This window comes from Rana temporaria, chromosome 5 (genome assembly GCF_905171775.1).
Source record: "Rana temporaria chromosome 5, aRanTem1.1, whole genome shotgun sequence".
Taxonomy (NCBI): domain Eukaryota; kingdom Metazoa; phylum Chordata; class Amphibia; order Anura; family Ranidae; genus Rana; species Rana temporaria.
In genome coordinates, this window is record NC_053493.1 from 241,851,597 (window position 1) to 241,868,863 (window position 17,267).

At 42.4% G+C, this 17,267-nt stretch overlaps 1 protein-coding gene across 1 annotated transcript in view; it reads right to left on the reverse strand.

Annotated features, from left to right (window-relative positions):
* Nucleotides 1–7,717: 7,717 nt before the first annotated feature.
* LOC120940670 (enoyl-CoA delta isomerase 2-like) overlaps nucleotides 7,718–17,267 on the reverse strand; it is a 46,432-nt gene continuing 36,882 nt past the window's right edge. Inside the window, exons 6-9 of the mRNA XM_040353651.1 lie at nucleotides 16,695–16,741; nucleotides 14,293–14,382; nucleotides 12,582–12,725; nucleotides 7,718–7,927 (exon numbers count right to left, since the gene is read on the reverse strand). Of these exons, the coding sequence (XP_040209585.1) occupies nucleotides 7,826–7,927; nucleotides 12,582–12,725; nucleotides 14,293–14,382; nucleotides 16,695–16,741 (383 nt within the window). The 3' untranslated portion in view covers nucleotides 7,718–7,825. The remainder of the gene's footprint in view (nucleotides 7,928–12,581; nucleotides 12,726–14,292; nucleotides 14,383–16,694; nucleotides 16,742–17,267) is intronic.

A 17,267-nucleotide genomic window follows, 5' to 3' on the forward strand; every position in this document is an offset into this window, starting at 1 on the left:
CTGTGTCTCTTTGTCGGTTTGTTCTGTGTGTTTTTGTGTTTGTTTGTTCTGTTTGAATTTTGTGTTTGTTTGTTGCTGAGTGCTGTGTGGTGAGATGGCACCTAAGAGAAGGAAGTTAAACGTCTCTGTGCGTGAGAAGCACTTACTTGCCAGGGCCATCACCCAATTTGGACGATTTTTGCATGGCCCTGACAGCCGAGACGTCACCCCATCCAGGAAGAGGGCGATCATACAGCAGATTACTGATCGGATCAATGCGGAGGGGGGGGGGGAGACGAGGACCCCCAGTGGGATTTCCAAGAAGATCAATGATCTTAGGAGCCTGGTCCGTGAGAAGCTGGCCAAGCAAACAGCCCATGCCAGGGGCACTGGAGGAGGTCCACCTTGCACCGTAAGGTGGACTGAGGAGGAAATTGCGGTGGCCCGTTGCTTCCACAGCCAGCAAGTGGTGGGCCTGCCTGGCTTTGAATCTGATGATCCTGTGAGGACAGGTAAGTTTTTTTATTTTTTATTTCCATCTTAGAGTAGCATGTGTGGGTGGGGGAAGGGTATATGTGCCAAGTGTGTGGATCCTCCAACATGTGTATGTTTTGTGTCCTCCACAGATGGCCAGGAGGTTGCTGGGCCATCAGGCCAGGCTGCACCACCCCCAGGACAACAGGCTGCTGAGGAGCCACCAGAAAGGCCGGAGTCCCCAGGGCAGGGGAGTGGCCACAACTCCCCTCATGAGGAGGTTGAGGATGATCGGATGGACATTGCCAGAGAAGTGATGATGTGTTGGGATCAGGATTCCCTTGTGGCTGACAGCAGTCAGGCCACCATCAGGGGTAGTCCCTCCCACTCCTCCCCCAACAGGGCTGCCCCCCCAGGGGGCTCCCCTGCTCCCAGGCCACAAGCCTCAACTGCAGGCAGTCAGGCCACCATCAGGGGTAGTCCCTCCCGCTCCTCCCCTAACAGGCCCCCCCAGGGGGCTCCCCTGCTCCCAGGCCACAAGACTCAACTGCAGGCAGGAAGGCCACCCAGAAGACCAAGGGGGTGGCCGAGTTCCTGCCTGCAAATCTGCAGAGGGACCAGGCTCATCAGACACAACATCTGGGTCAGGTCAGCCGGACTTTGGCCCAGATGGAGGAGAGCCTGGCCTCCATCAAGGAGTCAGTCAGTGACGTGGGCACAAATACTGTTGCACTCATCAATTGTTTTTGTGAGCTGCAGGCCGCCACAACAGGCGTGGCCCTTGAGGTGACTGCCCTGACCCAGGCTGTCCAGGACAACACCCAGGCTCTCCAGGCCAATACGGCAGCCCTCACTCTGGGCCTGACCAGGATCGCCGTAGCCTTGGAGGGCAGGTGGGCAGCCACCCGGGGAGGCTCCTGCTTCCCCCCCCCATGAGTCTCCCCTGAGGGCCCGTGGCCGGCCCAGGAGTAGCTCACGCCGCCATTGATATGTTGGGATATTCTTTTTTTTTATTTTTTATATGATTTCCTACTGTGATTATGATTTGTTTTATGTGTGTGAATGTGGGGGTGACATTCCTGGTGAAAAAGGGTGTCACCCTCAGTTTTGGTGGAGTAGGGATTCCAGGACCAGGGAGAAGTGATCCCAGGTCCATGTGAAAGGTGTATGAATGCACAGTGACATAATTGGAGCCGTGGCGTTACTGCTCCCTAATACCATGTGGTTTACTTGGGTCTAATCCAATTCGATGTGCATGTGGGGTGTGTGTGCTAGGGACCACAGTGGGTGTGCATGCATGCATTCTCATTGTGCCATGTTTAATGTGTGTGTTTAACGTGCAAAGATGCCTTCTGCGAGGCGTCTCCTGGCTGCTCTTCCCTCAGAAGAGGGGGTACCCTGGGTTAGGGGGGAATGTCTGGTTCAGGGGTCAGGTCATCACGTATGTCAATCTGCAGGCCCCTTCTCACTGCAAAGTTGTGCAGCATGCAACATGCACCGTTGATCTGGCACACAAAGTCTGGGGAATACAACAGGGTACCCCCAGACTTATCCAGGCATCGGAAACGGGACTTCAGGGGGCCAAAGGTGTGTTCCACCACTGCACGGGTATGTATGTGTGCAGCATTGTATCTTTCCTCTCCTGGGGTTTGGGGGTTCCGGAATGGAGTCATGAGATGGGGTCCAAGTGCATATGCAGAGTCACCTGGAAGGGAAAAGACAGGAGGATGTTAGTCATGCATGTGCCCCTCGTGATGTGTGCATCATGGGGGGGGACAGTCATGCCTGACACCCATGTCACTCACCAACCAGCCAGCTGTCCCCATACACGTTCTGTTCAAATTCTCTTGAGATGTTGCTCTGACGGTATATGAAGCTGTCATGGCTGGATCCTGGGTGTTTTTCGGCACGGACGTGCCATATGAGGCATTGGGCATCCACTATCACCTGTACATTGATTGAATGCCAATGCTTCCGATTGCGGTACATGTGCTATGTCTCACGGGGGGGGGGGGGGGGCTGTAGTGCCACATGTGTGCAATCAATGGCCCAGATGGTGCGTGGGAATCTGGCAAAATTGTGTTCATTCGCTGGACCTCCTGGGTGGGTTTGATGATTTGGTTGGCCATGCATCTCAGGATTGCAGGGACAACCTGGTGCACATATCTGCTAATGGAGGATTGTGACATCCCAGCCACACCTCCACTTGTGCGCTGAAAAGAGTCAGTGGCAAGGAAATGGAGTGTTGCCAGTACCTTGATCAGTGGCTCCACTGCATGTGAGTGGTGTGTTGGGCTGGTGAGGTCATCCTGCAGGATTGTGGTTATTTCCAGGATGGCTTCACGGCTGAATCTGAAGTTGCGATACACCTCAGAAGCAGTCATGCCAAAGACATCTAGGCTTCTGCGGTATATTCTCTCCTGTGCCCTCCTCCTCCTCCGTTCCCTCCTCCTTCTTTGCGCCTCTAAAGTCACTAGTATAGTTATGAGCATTGATGCCCCTGGCATGTTGGCAGACAGATTGTAGTCCGGCAAGTGTGTGTGCTCAGCTCTTCCTTAATGGTGTTGCTTTAGCTGACCTTTACACGGCTGGAGCAAAGTTAAGGCACCTTTTATAAAGTGTAACTTCCCGCCAGGAAACTAACAGATGCGCACAGGGCGTAGCCTACGCCGCACACACTTAATTTTATGGATCGCCTTATCTCACTCTTTTGCATCTTTGCCTATCAAAACAATGGTGTGTCTAGCGTATTTTGCGCTCTAAGATGCGCCGGTGTAATCGTTTTACGTAGGACGGAAAAAACAGATTTTCAGGCGTATCTCGTTTTGAGGATCAGGCGCAAAAATACGCGCGGCGCATTTTTCAATTACGCCGCGCATCTCTAGATACGTCGGCGTAAGTGCTTTGTGAATCTGGCCCCATGCCCCTTGTGAATAAGTCAATTTGCAGAGGTTGCCAAAAAGCATGCAAGCATTTTTGGACTTCATTAGAAAGACCATCATGCTCTGCAAATTGGGTGTCCGAGATGTACCCTGCTTCTTTGTAAAACAAATAAGGTAAATGACTATATAAGAGTGCCGTTGTTAGTTTGTCTATTGTATTTAATCTTGTTTGTATTTATTTAGGATTAAACCACACTAAAGTGGTTGTAAACCCAGGCAGGAAAAAAAACAAAACAAAGACCTATAATACTGACCTTGGATCGAAGCCCCCACTGTGGTGCCCGTACACAGCACCGGCCTGCGACATGTCGTCCCGGAGTTACTTCTGGGTATCGCGGTTCCGGCGCTGTGATTGGCCGGAGCCACAATGAGGTCACACATATGTGCCATTGCTTTAGTGCGCATGTGCCGATTTACGTTGGCACATGCAAATACAGGGTAGCTACAGGTATATAGGCTTACATGTAGCAAAAAATGTGTTGTAAGGGTTTGCAACCACTTTAAATACATAAACTAAAAAGCATTTTTTAATAGTATGTTGTTTTTTGTATTATTTAGGTTGCTGGCAGTAAGTATTGATAAACCCCATGACTGTATATTACTACTTTAGTGCACTGCTCAATTCCCGTGATGTTACATGGAAAAAAGACATGTACAAATATAACAACTAAGATTCAACAGAGTGATATAGCAGCATTAATACTGATTTTGCCTTCTTCCAAATGTTGGCAAAATTACTCAAAATTTTAACAGGTTGATTGTTTTGGTAAACTTTGCTGTAAATTAATTGTAATGTAATTTTGTTGAGAATTTTGTTTCTGCACTGGAAGAAAAGCTGTCGATTGTCTGCAGAGTGAATCTGAATGGGAGTATATTTTTCAATATTAATCATCTGATACACTTGCAGTGTTCTAATGTGCAAAATCCTGGGTCTGCATCCCTTTAGAAGCAATTAACCCTTTGGGATTATCTCCACAAAAATTTTTTTTTGAGGCAGGATGGCTAAAATTTGACATGTATCCTTGGCTAGGTTCACACTGTTGCGTGTAAATCGCACACGTTCACAGTCAAAACACACTGCACGTTTGCAGATGCATAGTGGTGCCATTAAACGCGCTGCCTTTTTGGGGTGCATAAACCGCATGGTGCAAAAACACCATACAGTTTCTATGCGGCTGTTTTTTTTAGAAAAGGTGCAGAGACTGTTTTCATGTGTTTTCTGCAGGTTTAGCAATCCATTCACACAGGGCTGTGGAGTCGGTAGATAAATGTTCCGACTCCTCAGTTTTATGTACTTCCGACTCCGACTCCTCTGTATTAATATGCAAATGTATTTTATACATTCCTTGAGGGAAAGAAACGCAACCTACCACAGGACTACTGGCTGGGAAGCCAACAGTCTACTCTATTGCACAGTTTAAGCAAAAGGCAAACACAGTGAAAACAATCAAGTGGCTGGATAGTAGCAGCAGGCATAAACATCAGGAACAGGATCTTTACCAGTTCAAAAATACAAACCACATTATTTGGTTGTTTTAGAACAAAAACAAAGCTTATCTATAATGAACCAAAAACAAAATCTGTAAAACCTAGAAATGGTTTATATTAATCTTGAAATGTAGTTATAGGTTTAGCAAATGCAAATCAATTCAATGTAGAGTTCTAAGGAAGAGAATTGCCTCTGCCAGATCCTCTTTCATAGAGGCTCTTAAGTCAGACTTTATTATTTTTAGGGCTGAAAATAATCTTTCGACACTGACTTGGGTGGGTGGCGTTGCAGTAACTATTCTGGCCACATCACTAACGATCTCTGGATAAACAAGGATGGCTTCTTCAACAGTAAGTTTTGATGAGCGATCATACTTTTCAACTTCTTTTAGTGCTTTATAAAACTCCTGTTGGAATTTTTTTATTTGGACACTTACTGGTTCTCTAACATGCGTTCCCTGTAAAAGCAGAACACAACACTATGGAAAGTATAAGTATTGCCGCTCCTAATTGTGCGTTGCGTGCCATATAGTGAAGCACATGAAAAGCATGCTTCTTCACGGTCACTTAACGTGTTCGTTTTGCGGTTACGTGAGGCACTGCATGCATTGGTCTTTATTCTTACAGCAGAGAAGTCATTAATTATAACTTTTTGTGAATTGGGACATTTAAACTTGCTTTTTTTTTATTCCAATCTAAATTTAGTAGGAGTCGGAGTCGGTGCATTGTTTGCCGACTCCGACTCCAGGTACCCAAAATTTCCTCCGACTCCACAGCCCTGCATTCACATGAATGGGGTACAAACACGACATAGTGTGAACCTAGCCTTAGGCTGGCCATACAAAACCATCTCCATTCCAGGCCTTTTCTGAGATTTTATGTTTACAGGTAACAATCTATTTTTTGCTAAGATTACTTAGAACCCCAAACATTATATGTTTTTTTTTAAAGCATAGGCCCTAGAGCATGGGTGCTCAACCTGTGGCTCTCCAGCTGTTGCAAAACTACAATTCCCATAATGCCTCAGCCTTTGGGAGACATGCTTGTACCTGTCAGCGGCTTGCAATGCCTCATGGGAATTGTAGTTCCGCAACAGCTGGAGAGCCACAGGTTGAGCACCCATGCCCTAGAGAATAAATTGGTGGGTGTTGTAATTTTTTACGTCACTCGATATTAGCGCAGCGGTTTTTCAAACGTAATTTTTTTGGAAAGCGTAGTTTTAATGCAAAAAACCCACTATACATAACCCAATTTTTTGTGAAATCTAAAAGATGATGTTACACAGAGAAAATAGATACCAAACATGTTCGCTTTAAAATTGCGCACGCCTGTACAATGGTGAAAAATGGTTTAAGTTTTATAATCCATAATATCCTTTAAAAGCCTTTAGAGGTTGCCACTTTAGATTTACAGAGGAGGTCTATTAGAATTACTAATTATGATCTGATGTTCATGGCAATACCCCACGTGTGTAGAACGATCGCTGTATGCGTGCAGAACCAACACGTGTATTCACCTTTACGCAATGGCACAGGGAGACTGGGGGCACTTTAAAAATAATATTAAATTATTAATTTACTTTTTTTTTTTTTACACCGTTGCTTTAATTTGTTTTACATTTTTATTGCTGTCACAAGGAATGTAAACACGCTTGTGACAGGTACTCTTTGTGGAGAGATCTGGGGTCTATAAGACCCCAAATGTCTCCTCTGTTTTAAAAAGCATTCAAAACACCAAGATCATTGTTTTGTAATGCTTTTTATTTTTTTTAAATAGTGCCGTTGACATCTGGGTCAACCAGAAGTGATGTCAGGTCATCGAGTCTGGGTTGTTTTGGAACTACATTTCCCATGATGCTCAACTACATCATGGGAAATGTAGTTCCAAAACATCTGGGGTGCCAAGGTTCGCCATCACTGCCATAGCCGAAAGCCGATCATAGTTGGTATGGGCTTTGTTCGGCTCTCCGATCAGCTGGCCGACATGTCAGTTGGTCGTCCGGTGGGATGGGAGAGCCCAAAAAAGCCGTGGAATGCTCCCCTCCCGCTGCTTGTAAGAGCAATCCGGTGGCTAGTTAGCCGCTAGGACTGCTTTTACAAGAGCGATGACTGCGGGCTCTAAAAAATAAAATACAAAAAACGGTACTGGGAGGATCCTCCGGGTATAACCAGTATGTTACTAGACTGGGAGTGGCTATACAATTTTCATTTCGATTTACCAAAACCATAAAATATGAGACCACACCTAAACACTTTCAGTTTGTATGCAATCAGGTACGTCCTTGCGCTACATAGTTTAAGGTAAGTCTAAAGTAAATTGAACAAGAAAATTGTATGGCCGGCTTAAGATCACACAAGCCGGCCAACTGTGTACAGAATGCCTCCAGGTTGCCATATTACATAAAATTTTACAGAAAAGTTACATCGCTGCAGATTAAAAAAGTATATTTTAATAACATTCCATTACATTTTGGCTTGTGTAGCAATTGTGTATGCTTTATTTTATATATTTGTTGCTATTTTTTTCCACACGCTCTTTACATTTTTTCTTCACTATTAATTTCAATGCTTTTTAAAGAAATTGGACAAATTTCACCAAAATGTTCTGATTTTCACAGAAAATTCTAGTTACGTAAAAACTCTCATCCCTAATAGCAGCCTTGCAAGTCCAAAAGACTGGTGAAACAAATTAAATTGTAATGAAATGTATGATTTTTCATCATCGTATGCCAACAACTGTATTTAATGTGACAAAATAAAACTGTCTTTGGAAATGAGAAGTGAAAGCTTGTGACACTATACTTGTTTAAAACTGAAATTAAGAATTCCCGTTAATATTTTGTGTGTATTTGTACTAGACATTTTATTCGGAAACATTAGAAGGAAAAAAATTAGATCTTTGATTTTCTTGAGAAGAATTGTTGTATAGCATTACGCGAATCCTCAGTTTGCTCTTTTAATGAGAAGTTCCATCTCTTTTTTACATACATCGTGAAGTTTCTCTTTATCCACACTGCGAACCAACTGTTTTGAGAGAGCCAGACACTAATAAAAAAAGACAGCAGTGTTAATTTGTTACATCCATGCACATTATTATAGTTCAAACTTTTCTGGATAATAATTGCAATTATGTTTACCAACTATAATTAATATCAGACAAGGTGGATATTGGTTTCCACCATGCCAAGACATTGTCTCCTGACAGCAGTGGGTGCAGCTGATTGGCTGCAACTGCTGATCGATAAATAATTTGTTTGCAGCCACACACTGATACAAGTTTGTCTGGTCCCTGCTGAACCAGCCAAATTTTGATCAGTGTATGGCCGACTTAGTAGCAGAGCAGAGCACTATACTGCTCATATCTCAATAAAAAATTATAGATTGATCTATACATATTCTCTTAGCTTATCCTGTAACTAGTTTTCCCATAACAGTTGCTCATCAAAAATGATAAACTACCTGATACACAGATTATTAGGGACATGCTTACAAATAATGCTATAAATTAAGAATGCTTTGAGAAATAAGTCTTATGCTGCGTACACACGATCATTTTTCGGGTTGTAAAAAACAGTGGGGTAGATTCAGATAGCAATTACGCCTGCGTATCCATAGATACGCAGCGTAATTGCTAAGTAGCGCCGGCGTATCCACTTTCTGTATTCAGAAAGCTAGATACGCCGACTGTAGCCTAAGATACGACTGGCATAAGTCTCTTATGCCGTCGTATCTTAGGGTGCATTATGACGCTGGCCGCTAGGTGGCACACCCGTAGTTGTCAGCGTAGAGTATGCAAATTGCATACTTTCGCCGATTCACAAACATACGCGCGCCCGGCGCTAGTTTTTTACGTCGTTTGCGTACGTCATTTTCGCCGTAAGGCTGCTCCTGCTATTAGGAGGCGCAGCCAATGTTAAGTATGGACGTCCTTCCCGCATCGCGATTTTCTCATTTTGCGTCGTTTGCGTAACTCGTTCGTGAATGGCGCTGGACGCCATTTACGTTCACGTCGAAGCCAATGACGTCCTTGCGACGTCATTTACCGCATGCCCCGTCGGGAAATTTTCCCGACGGAGCATGCGCAGTACGTTCGGCGCGGGAACGTGCCTAATTTAAATGATCCACGCCCCCTACGCGATCATTTAAATTACGCGCGCTTATGCCGGCCCCTTTTTACGAAACGCCGCCGCAAATTACGGAGCAAATGCTTCGTGAATGCAGCGTAGCTCCAGTAATTTATGGAGGTGTAGCGTAAAAACGATACGCTGCGCCGCCGTATCAGTGCGCGCCCCTACCTGAATCTGGGCCAATGTTTTTCAGGCTCTAGAAAAAAAAAAATTTTTTCAACTTGATCATTAAAACAGCCTTGCCTACACACGATCGTGAAAAAAAAAATGCTCTAGCAAAGCGCGGTGACGTACAACACGTACGACGGCACTATAAAGGGGAAGTTCCACTTGGATGGCGCCACCCTTGGGGCTGCTTTAGCTGATTTTGTGTTAGTAAAAGACGATTTGCGCTTTTCTGTCTGTTACAGCGTGATGAATGTGCTTACACCATTACGAACAGTAGTTTTACCAGAACAAGCGCTCCCGTCTCATAACTTGCTTCTGAGCATGCGCGGATTTTTCACGTCGTTAAAGCCCACACACGACCATTTTTTACATCCCGAAAAACGATAACGTTAAAAACACTGTGAAAAAATAGAGCATGTTTGAATTTTTTTTTGCCCGTTTTTCAGAACCCGAAAAATGCTTTGAAGCCCACAGACGATTGTTTTTAATGACATAAAAAAAACGTCATTTTTTACAACCCGAAAAAACGGTCATGTGTACGTGGCATTAATCGTTTATTTTTATTAATTAAAATGGAAAGTAAATGAACAGAAGATAAATCTAAATCAGACCACCCTTTGCAGTCAAAACAGCATCAACTCTTCAATGTACACTTGCATACAGTTCTTGACGGAACTCGGCAGGTAGGTTGTTCCAAACATCTTGGAGAACTAATCACAGATATTCTCTGGATGTAGGCTGTCTCAAATCCTTCTGTCTACATGTAATCCTAGACAGACTCAATGTGTAGATCAGGGTTCTGTGGGGGCCAAACCATCACTTCCAAGACGTCTTGTTCTTTTCACTCAAAATACTGTATTTTTTGCTCCATAGGACACACTTTCCCCACCCCAGAAAATGGGGGGAAATGTCTGTGTGTCTTATGGAGCGAATACGGACCAGGCCCCCCCCCCCCCAAGTTGCTGCTGCCACCACTGCCATGTCAGAATACTGGGCCCACCGTCTCCCGCGAGCGCTGGGTGAGCCTGTCACTGAGAAGACAGAGAAGCCCAAACGTCTGCTCAGGCTGCTCTTTCTTCTATCTGAGTGACAGGCGGATGTGATGACATCCTTGCCAGGCACAGGTCAGGTTGCATTTTATGGGAACAGGTCTGGCTGCATTTTATGGGCACAGGTCAGGCTGCATTTTATTGGCACTGGTAAGGCTGCATTTAATTGGCACTGGCCGGGCTGCATTTAGTTGGCACTGGTAAATATTTTAGTACACTATTTGGTTCAGAATATTTTTTTTCTTATTTTCTTCCTCTAAAATCATGGTGCGTCTTATGGAGCGAAAAATACGGTAGTTCTTAATGACATTTGCTGTATGTTCAGGGTTGTTGTCCTGCTGCAGAATAAAGGATCTGTCTGTCCTCAGCATTGAGGACATTATTAATCCTGACCAATTCTCCATTACTCGTGCAGAAATACATCTCCAAACTTGCAAGGAACCTCCACCATGCTTCACTGTTGCATGCAGACACTTATTATTGTACCGCTCTCCAACCCTTTGGTGAACATACCGCTAAAGCCAAATATTTTACATTTTAACTCATTATTCCAGAGCACCTGCTGTCATTTTTCTGCACCCCAGTTCCTATGTTTTAGTGCATAGTTGAGTTGCTTAGCCTTGTTTACATGTCGGAGGTATGGCTTTTTGGCCACAATTCTTCCATGAAGACGACTTCTGGGCAGACTTCTCCAAACGGTAGATGGGAGTTCCACTGATTTTCGCCAGTTCTGTACTGATGATACTGCTGGACATCCTTCATTGTCAAAGGGAAGTAAGCATGATGTGTATTTCATCTGCTGAATGAGGTTTCCTTGGCTGACTACTGTCTCTACGGTCCTCAGTGTTGCCCATTTTTTGTACTTCTTCAAAATAGCTTGAACAGCACATCTTGAAACCCCAGTCTGCTTTGAAATCTTTGTCTGGGGAGCGCTTGCTAATGCAGTATACCTACCTTGTGTCTTGTTTTTGTGCTTAGCCTTGCCATGGTGTAGGAATTGTGACATGAAACGGTCTTCTACAACCTTACTGCTGCCTGTGGGGGCACTCAACAGGAGGTAGGGGCCAAGAGAGTCAAAGAGGGACCCGAGAAGTGGAGGATCAGGGCTGCTCTGTGCAAAACCATTGCAACAGAGCAGGGAAGTATAACTTGTTTGTTTTTTCCTTGTTTGTTACTTTGTTTGTTACTTTGTTTGTTACTTTTAGAGGGAAAAAAAGCAAGATTTTACAATCACTTTATTGATTTTTTTTTTTTTTTCAACCTACATATGAAGTTGATGATCATAAGCACCAACTTGGAAAATTGGCTAATCATACATCTGATTCTAATCCTTAAAAATTCCTGACTGTGTACATCCAGATTTAGTTCCACCCCCCCCCCCCCATCTCTTTTGTGGGGCAGGGAGGATGTGAGAAGGAGGCGTGTTGTCCCTTAAAAATGGGCCAAGGTGCCTTGCAGGGGGTTTGCTGCCCTTCCTAACAAAGTACTTTACCAACGTTGAAGACATATGGCCTGCTATGGTTCTGTAGTGTGGACACCCGCATAATACCCCCTCCCCTTTCCTGGGCACCCAGGCAGCATCATGTCTGGATAAGTGTCTTTTAATAATGCTTCCAGGGACCCCACATGGTTTTTCATTTGTTTTTAAAAATGTACTGGAAAAAGGGAGCTTCCAGATATAATTTCCTACCCATAGATGAGTAAAGCACACCATACCTTATTGTGTGGTGTCAACCCATTTAAATTTGCTGAGGTTCCTTTAAACAGCACATCTTGGCTTATGGCAACAGGCTGCATTAATGCACGTGTTACCATAGCATATGGTTTGGAAGGGGCTTAACACTATTTTCTACGAGTAAAGTGTTTAAAAATCGTTACATATACCAGTGAAGTGACAAGCCTCGGGTGATACACAGAGAATAAACAAATCCTTCTACATACCTACTACCTGTTTAGCTGCAGCCCTCCCTTCTCTACAGCCTTATAAAACAGACAAATCAAAGACATCAGCTTCAGAAAGCAGGGGTGGGGATCTGATATCACACACTGCACATCATAGAGCAGGGAACTGAGTGTAATCTGAGATCTAAGTAGAGGGCAAGGACATCCCCCCCTACAGTCTCACCTAAACATGCACAGCTGAGGCTGTCAATCACCATCTGTGTGCTGGAGGAGGGGGTGGGGCCATCTACCAAGATTCTGTTTTCAGCATAGTGACTAATGCAGATAGAGTGAAGACAGAGGAGACTAAACTCACATTAGATGCTTTAGAATGAGGCTAGTACACACTATAGAGGGATTTTCTCTATTCATTTTTCATTTCAAAGGTTTACAACCACTAAAGTAAAAACTTACATTTTTAGGAAAGGTGGCATAAGATTTCAACCTTGCCCAAACTTCCTGCTGAAAGGTACTGTCAGGAAAAACTTCAGTGACCAGTCCAAGGTTACAAGCTTCAAGAGCTGTTAGCGTCTTTTTGAAAAGTAATACCTCAATAGCCTACAGAAAAATACATGAAAGTGTAGTCAAATAATGATGTATATGGGTGTCACTATTAGTGATCATGTTAAATATCTGGTAAATATTGCTTAATTATAAATAGTGTCGCCAAAACCTCACTAGTGCCGCTCGCTCAAAACAGTAATTGTCATATAGGAATTGGCATAAAGATCGGGCAGCTGCTCGATCAATATCAGTGGTAACCCCTCTTTTTTGAATCAACAATACTTTGTTTTCATAGACAGCCCAACGCTGTATCCTGGCCTAGGCCGACAAGGCCCAGGCCTAGGGCAGCGCTTTGCAGGGGGGCAGCATGGAAAGATTCATTGCCGGCTTGCGCTACACTGTTAGTGTAGCGCCAGTCTTATGGGGTGGACTGAGCTGAGAGAAAATTATTCTACACTCTCTCACTAACAACCATGTCATACTGTTCCGAGCATGCGGCAATAGTGAGGATTTGGCCACTCTATTGATATTAAGCGATATTTCCCAGATATTTAACATGATCGCTAATAATGACACCCATATACATACGTTACTATCAATAACGGTGTGCTTTATATTTATCATTACCTTCCAGCTGACATCCACTCTATAGTGTGTTACATCTACTTCTCAACAAAATGTATCTCTTATACTACCAGGTAGGACACATAAATACAATATTGTTTTTATATACCTATAACAATTGTGAATATATATATTTTTTATGCTTTTAAGCAATAAATTTATAGTCAAAATAAAGATAAAAATAATACGAGATGATATAATTAAGAGTACTTTCAATCATCCTTACTTACAGGGTTGCGCCCCTTGTTGGCTTCAATATTGTCAGGCGTTCACTCTCCCTTGGTTTACCTGGCCACATTCAGTGTTCATTCGATGTGATATGTCTACAACAGGCAGACTTTTGGAAACATTTTCTTGCTTTTATTAAAACTTTCTTGGAATGTTTCACTTACGATATCTCCACAAAACATGTGAGTGCACACAGTGTATTTATCTGTTAGTAATGTGTATGCTGCTAATTATGCTATGTTTTCACATAATTTTGTATGGTTAACTCTTTGTTATCAATACTTTGTAGTTACAAGATTGACCTTCTTATAGACACCCATGAGGAAGGAGACATAGAAACTCTGAAATGCGCCGAGTGAACTACGAGAAATTTACTGTCAATTGTTGTGGTGATTGTTGTACCTTTTATACAGTAACTGTAACCATTCCAATACATTTTATTCTACTGTGTATATATTCTAATAAACAAACAATATGTTTTTTCTAAAAGTCCACTTAGAAGATATTCTTTCTCTATTTATTCTAACCTATACCAATACATTGAGTTAATTTACCACTAAGCGGTGTTGTGTCTATTTCCTGGTAGTAAATAACAACCAAGTTAAATGTATCTAAACTCCCTGTTTCTATAAATGCTTGCAGTGAGTTTCATTCAACCAGGTGTGTCAGAGGAGCTGAGGTTGTTCTTGAAGTCAAGGCGCATGAACAGGGAACCCAAATTACCAAGTGGCTCCTTCAGGGGGTAGTGCTACAATTACAAGCAGATTACCTTTGTCAATCCCATTATTCTTGGGAAGGTATAAGAAGAGCATGCTTCTGGATGTTGGCCAAGTTTGCTGAAAGGCGTGTTAAATGTAGCCTGTAAATGGAACAGAGATCAGAAATATTCTTACAGGTCAAATATTTAGCTTTAAAACGGCTTAGGAAAAATATTTTGCCTAATTTCTATACAAACTTATTTCCATATAATGTATATTTTTTTTCTGTAGGTTTTACTGGCAGTTCCATTTGAGAGCCACATGGCAGGTTGTGCAACTTCCTCTCTCTATGCAATGAGCTGAATTGAGAATAACTGGTGTGCATTAGCTCATAAATAAATAACGTGCGTTGCCAGAGTACCACATTGGCAAAAACCAGATTTTTAGTAATGTGGTTGTCTGCAGTACAGCTATTCTGTCTGCCATTTAATTTAAAAAATAAAAACTACTGACACGTCTACCTGCCTACTGACTGACACTTTCCACTGCTCTACTGACTGACACCATCCACTGTCCTACTGGCTGACACCATCCACAATTAAAGGTAGGCTAAGTTTGTATTTTTACGGTGACATTTGATTTATTATATTTTTCTACGTTTTCCTTACTATTTAGTTAGGCTTTGCTAATTAGTTTCTTTATAAATAAAAATGGTGCTGAACCCCAGTGATCTTTGATCTCTTTCATGTTGTTCGGGTAGATCTCCACCTGCTACATTATCAATTATTAGATGTTTGCATTGCAAATAATGCAAAATATACCGCTTAAGGCTCTCTTTTTAATTCTCAACTCCAGGTTTTGAGGGTGCTGGATCCTCATGGAGTCCAAAACAACTGCTACGCTTCCAAACATAACAAATGAAGGCCGTGCTCCATGCTTCTGTCCACTGAATAACTTTACTGTTCTGACAAGCTAGTCTCTCCCTAACAAATGCCCACATTGCCTGTCAGCTCAATAAAGTTATAAATGAGCAGGTTTATGTAACATGGCCTTCATTTGTTCGCTAATAATGGATAAGTGCACTTTCAAGCACTAATCGTCCAAATACCCACACACCCTCCTGATCACACCTGTGTATTAGACATTAGAATTTTTTTATTTTTTTTTTCGTTTCGTCTCATTCCGTAGGTTCGTAAAGATTCGTAAATTTCGTAAGACGCAAGTTTTCCTATTCAAACCCACTCATATTTCGTAAGACGCAAGTTTTCCTATTCGGACCTGTTCGTATTTTCGTAACAGTTTTATTTTCGTTTATACTGAAGGATTCGTAATTCTGTCTAATTTATTTTCGTTGATTCGAAATTCGTAATTTTGTTAGATAATAATTTTCGTTTAATGGATTCGTAATTTGGTACTTGTGTAAATACATTGTGGCGCGGTCATTCGCAATCTCGTATTTTAGTTTCATTTTCAACTCGCGGCTAATCCATATAAAGATAGACTTTCTCTTAAGCCCCATACACACGGTCAGACTTTTTGCCAACAAACTTCAAAATTAGCATTTTCCAAAAAATCCAACTGTGTGTACGCTCCATCGAATAAACGTTTTCGGTTTCAAAAGTCCGGCCAACGCCCTTTGGACAAAAAACGACGGAAAAGTTTGTTTGAAGTCCAATCGTGTGTACGAGGCTTTACACTGTCCAATGTGACTCAGCACAAAATAGATAAGCTGATTGGCTAAGATATTAAGTAAGATACATCACTCACTAACTACACTGGCCAGTGCCCATTCGAAAGAACGATACGAGTACACAAATTTACGAACAGACAAAGAAATGGATTTCCAAAACACACAAATGAAAATACGAATATACGAAATTACGAACAGACAAAGGATTTAAAATACGGAATGCAAATCGTTCGTTATAGATGTCATTTTAGTTATTTTGCTGTTTTGTTCTTTCGTATTGTAGTAAGATTGTCCAATCGTACATTCGTATTTTCAATTGTTCGTTATTTTGCTTATTCATAATTCCGTAATTTTCATATTTTAGTACTTTTAGCTATTCGGATGTTCGAATTGATCTGAATGTACGAATACTAAGAAATTTGTACGAAAATCCATTCGTTACGAACGGGAACGCACATGTCTACTGTGTATAATATCACTGACCCCAGCTGAGATATTAGCAAATAACTGATGCTGCAGCTTATGTATGTTTGGCTTGTTACCATAGCCTTCAGGAAGATATGGCAAAAAGGGGCACATTGGCTTTTTTCAAAAGAGAAAAGTTAGTATAATTATATATAGGGTTGACTAGGATTGTACCCCTTTGCCTGGAAAGAAAATAAACCCTTGATTATGAGATTTATATATTTCTATAGGCACATTGAAACTAGCTCTATCATCTGACAAAAATATTTTTAATGAAAACTTCTATATATAAAAAAATCAGTACATAACATTATTTACCTGGTCAGATGCATATACAAGGTCACATAAGCCAAGAATTGTTGCACCAATACTAGGGGTGCAACGGATCAAAAAACTCACGGATCGGATCGATCCTCGGATCAGGAGTCACGGATCGGATCATTTTCGGATCAGCGCAAAAAAAAAGGGTGTTTTCATTGGTCCAAAAAAAAAATGTGTGTATGTGTGTATATATATATATTTATATACACATATATACACACATACATTTCAGGGGTGGATTAAAGAGGAAGCAGGTGAGGCTGTTTGGGACTTGTTAAAAGTACAATCTTGATGTTTTTACAGCTATATATATATATATATATATATATATATATATATACACTGTAAAAACATCAAGATTGTACTTTTAACAAGTCCCAAACAGCCTCACCTGCTTCCTCTTTAATCCACCCCTGAAATGTGCTCTTTCCCCCCCCCCCCCCTCCTCCTCTCACACCAGTGCTTCTCTGCTAATATTCCCTCTCCATGTCGGCTTGCCAGAGCCCAGTGCACAGCGTGACACGCCTCCCCGGGGAGGCGTGTCACGCTGGGCTCTGGCAGCAGACTGGC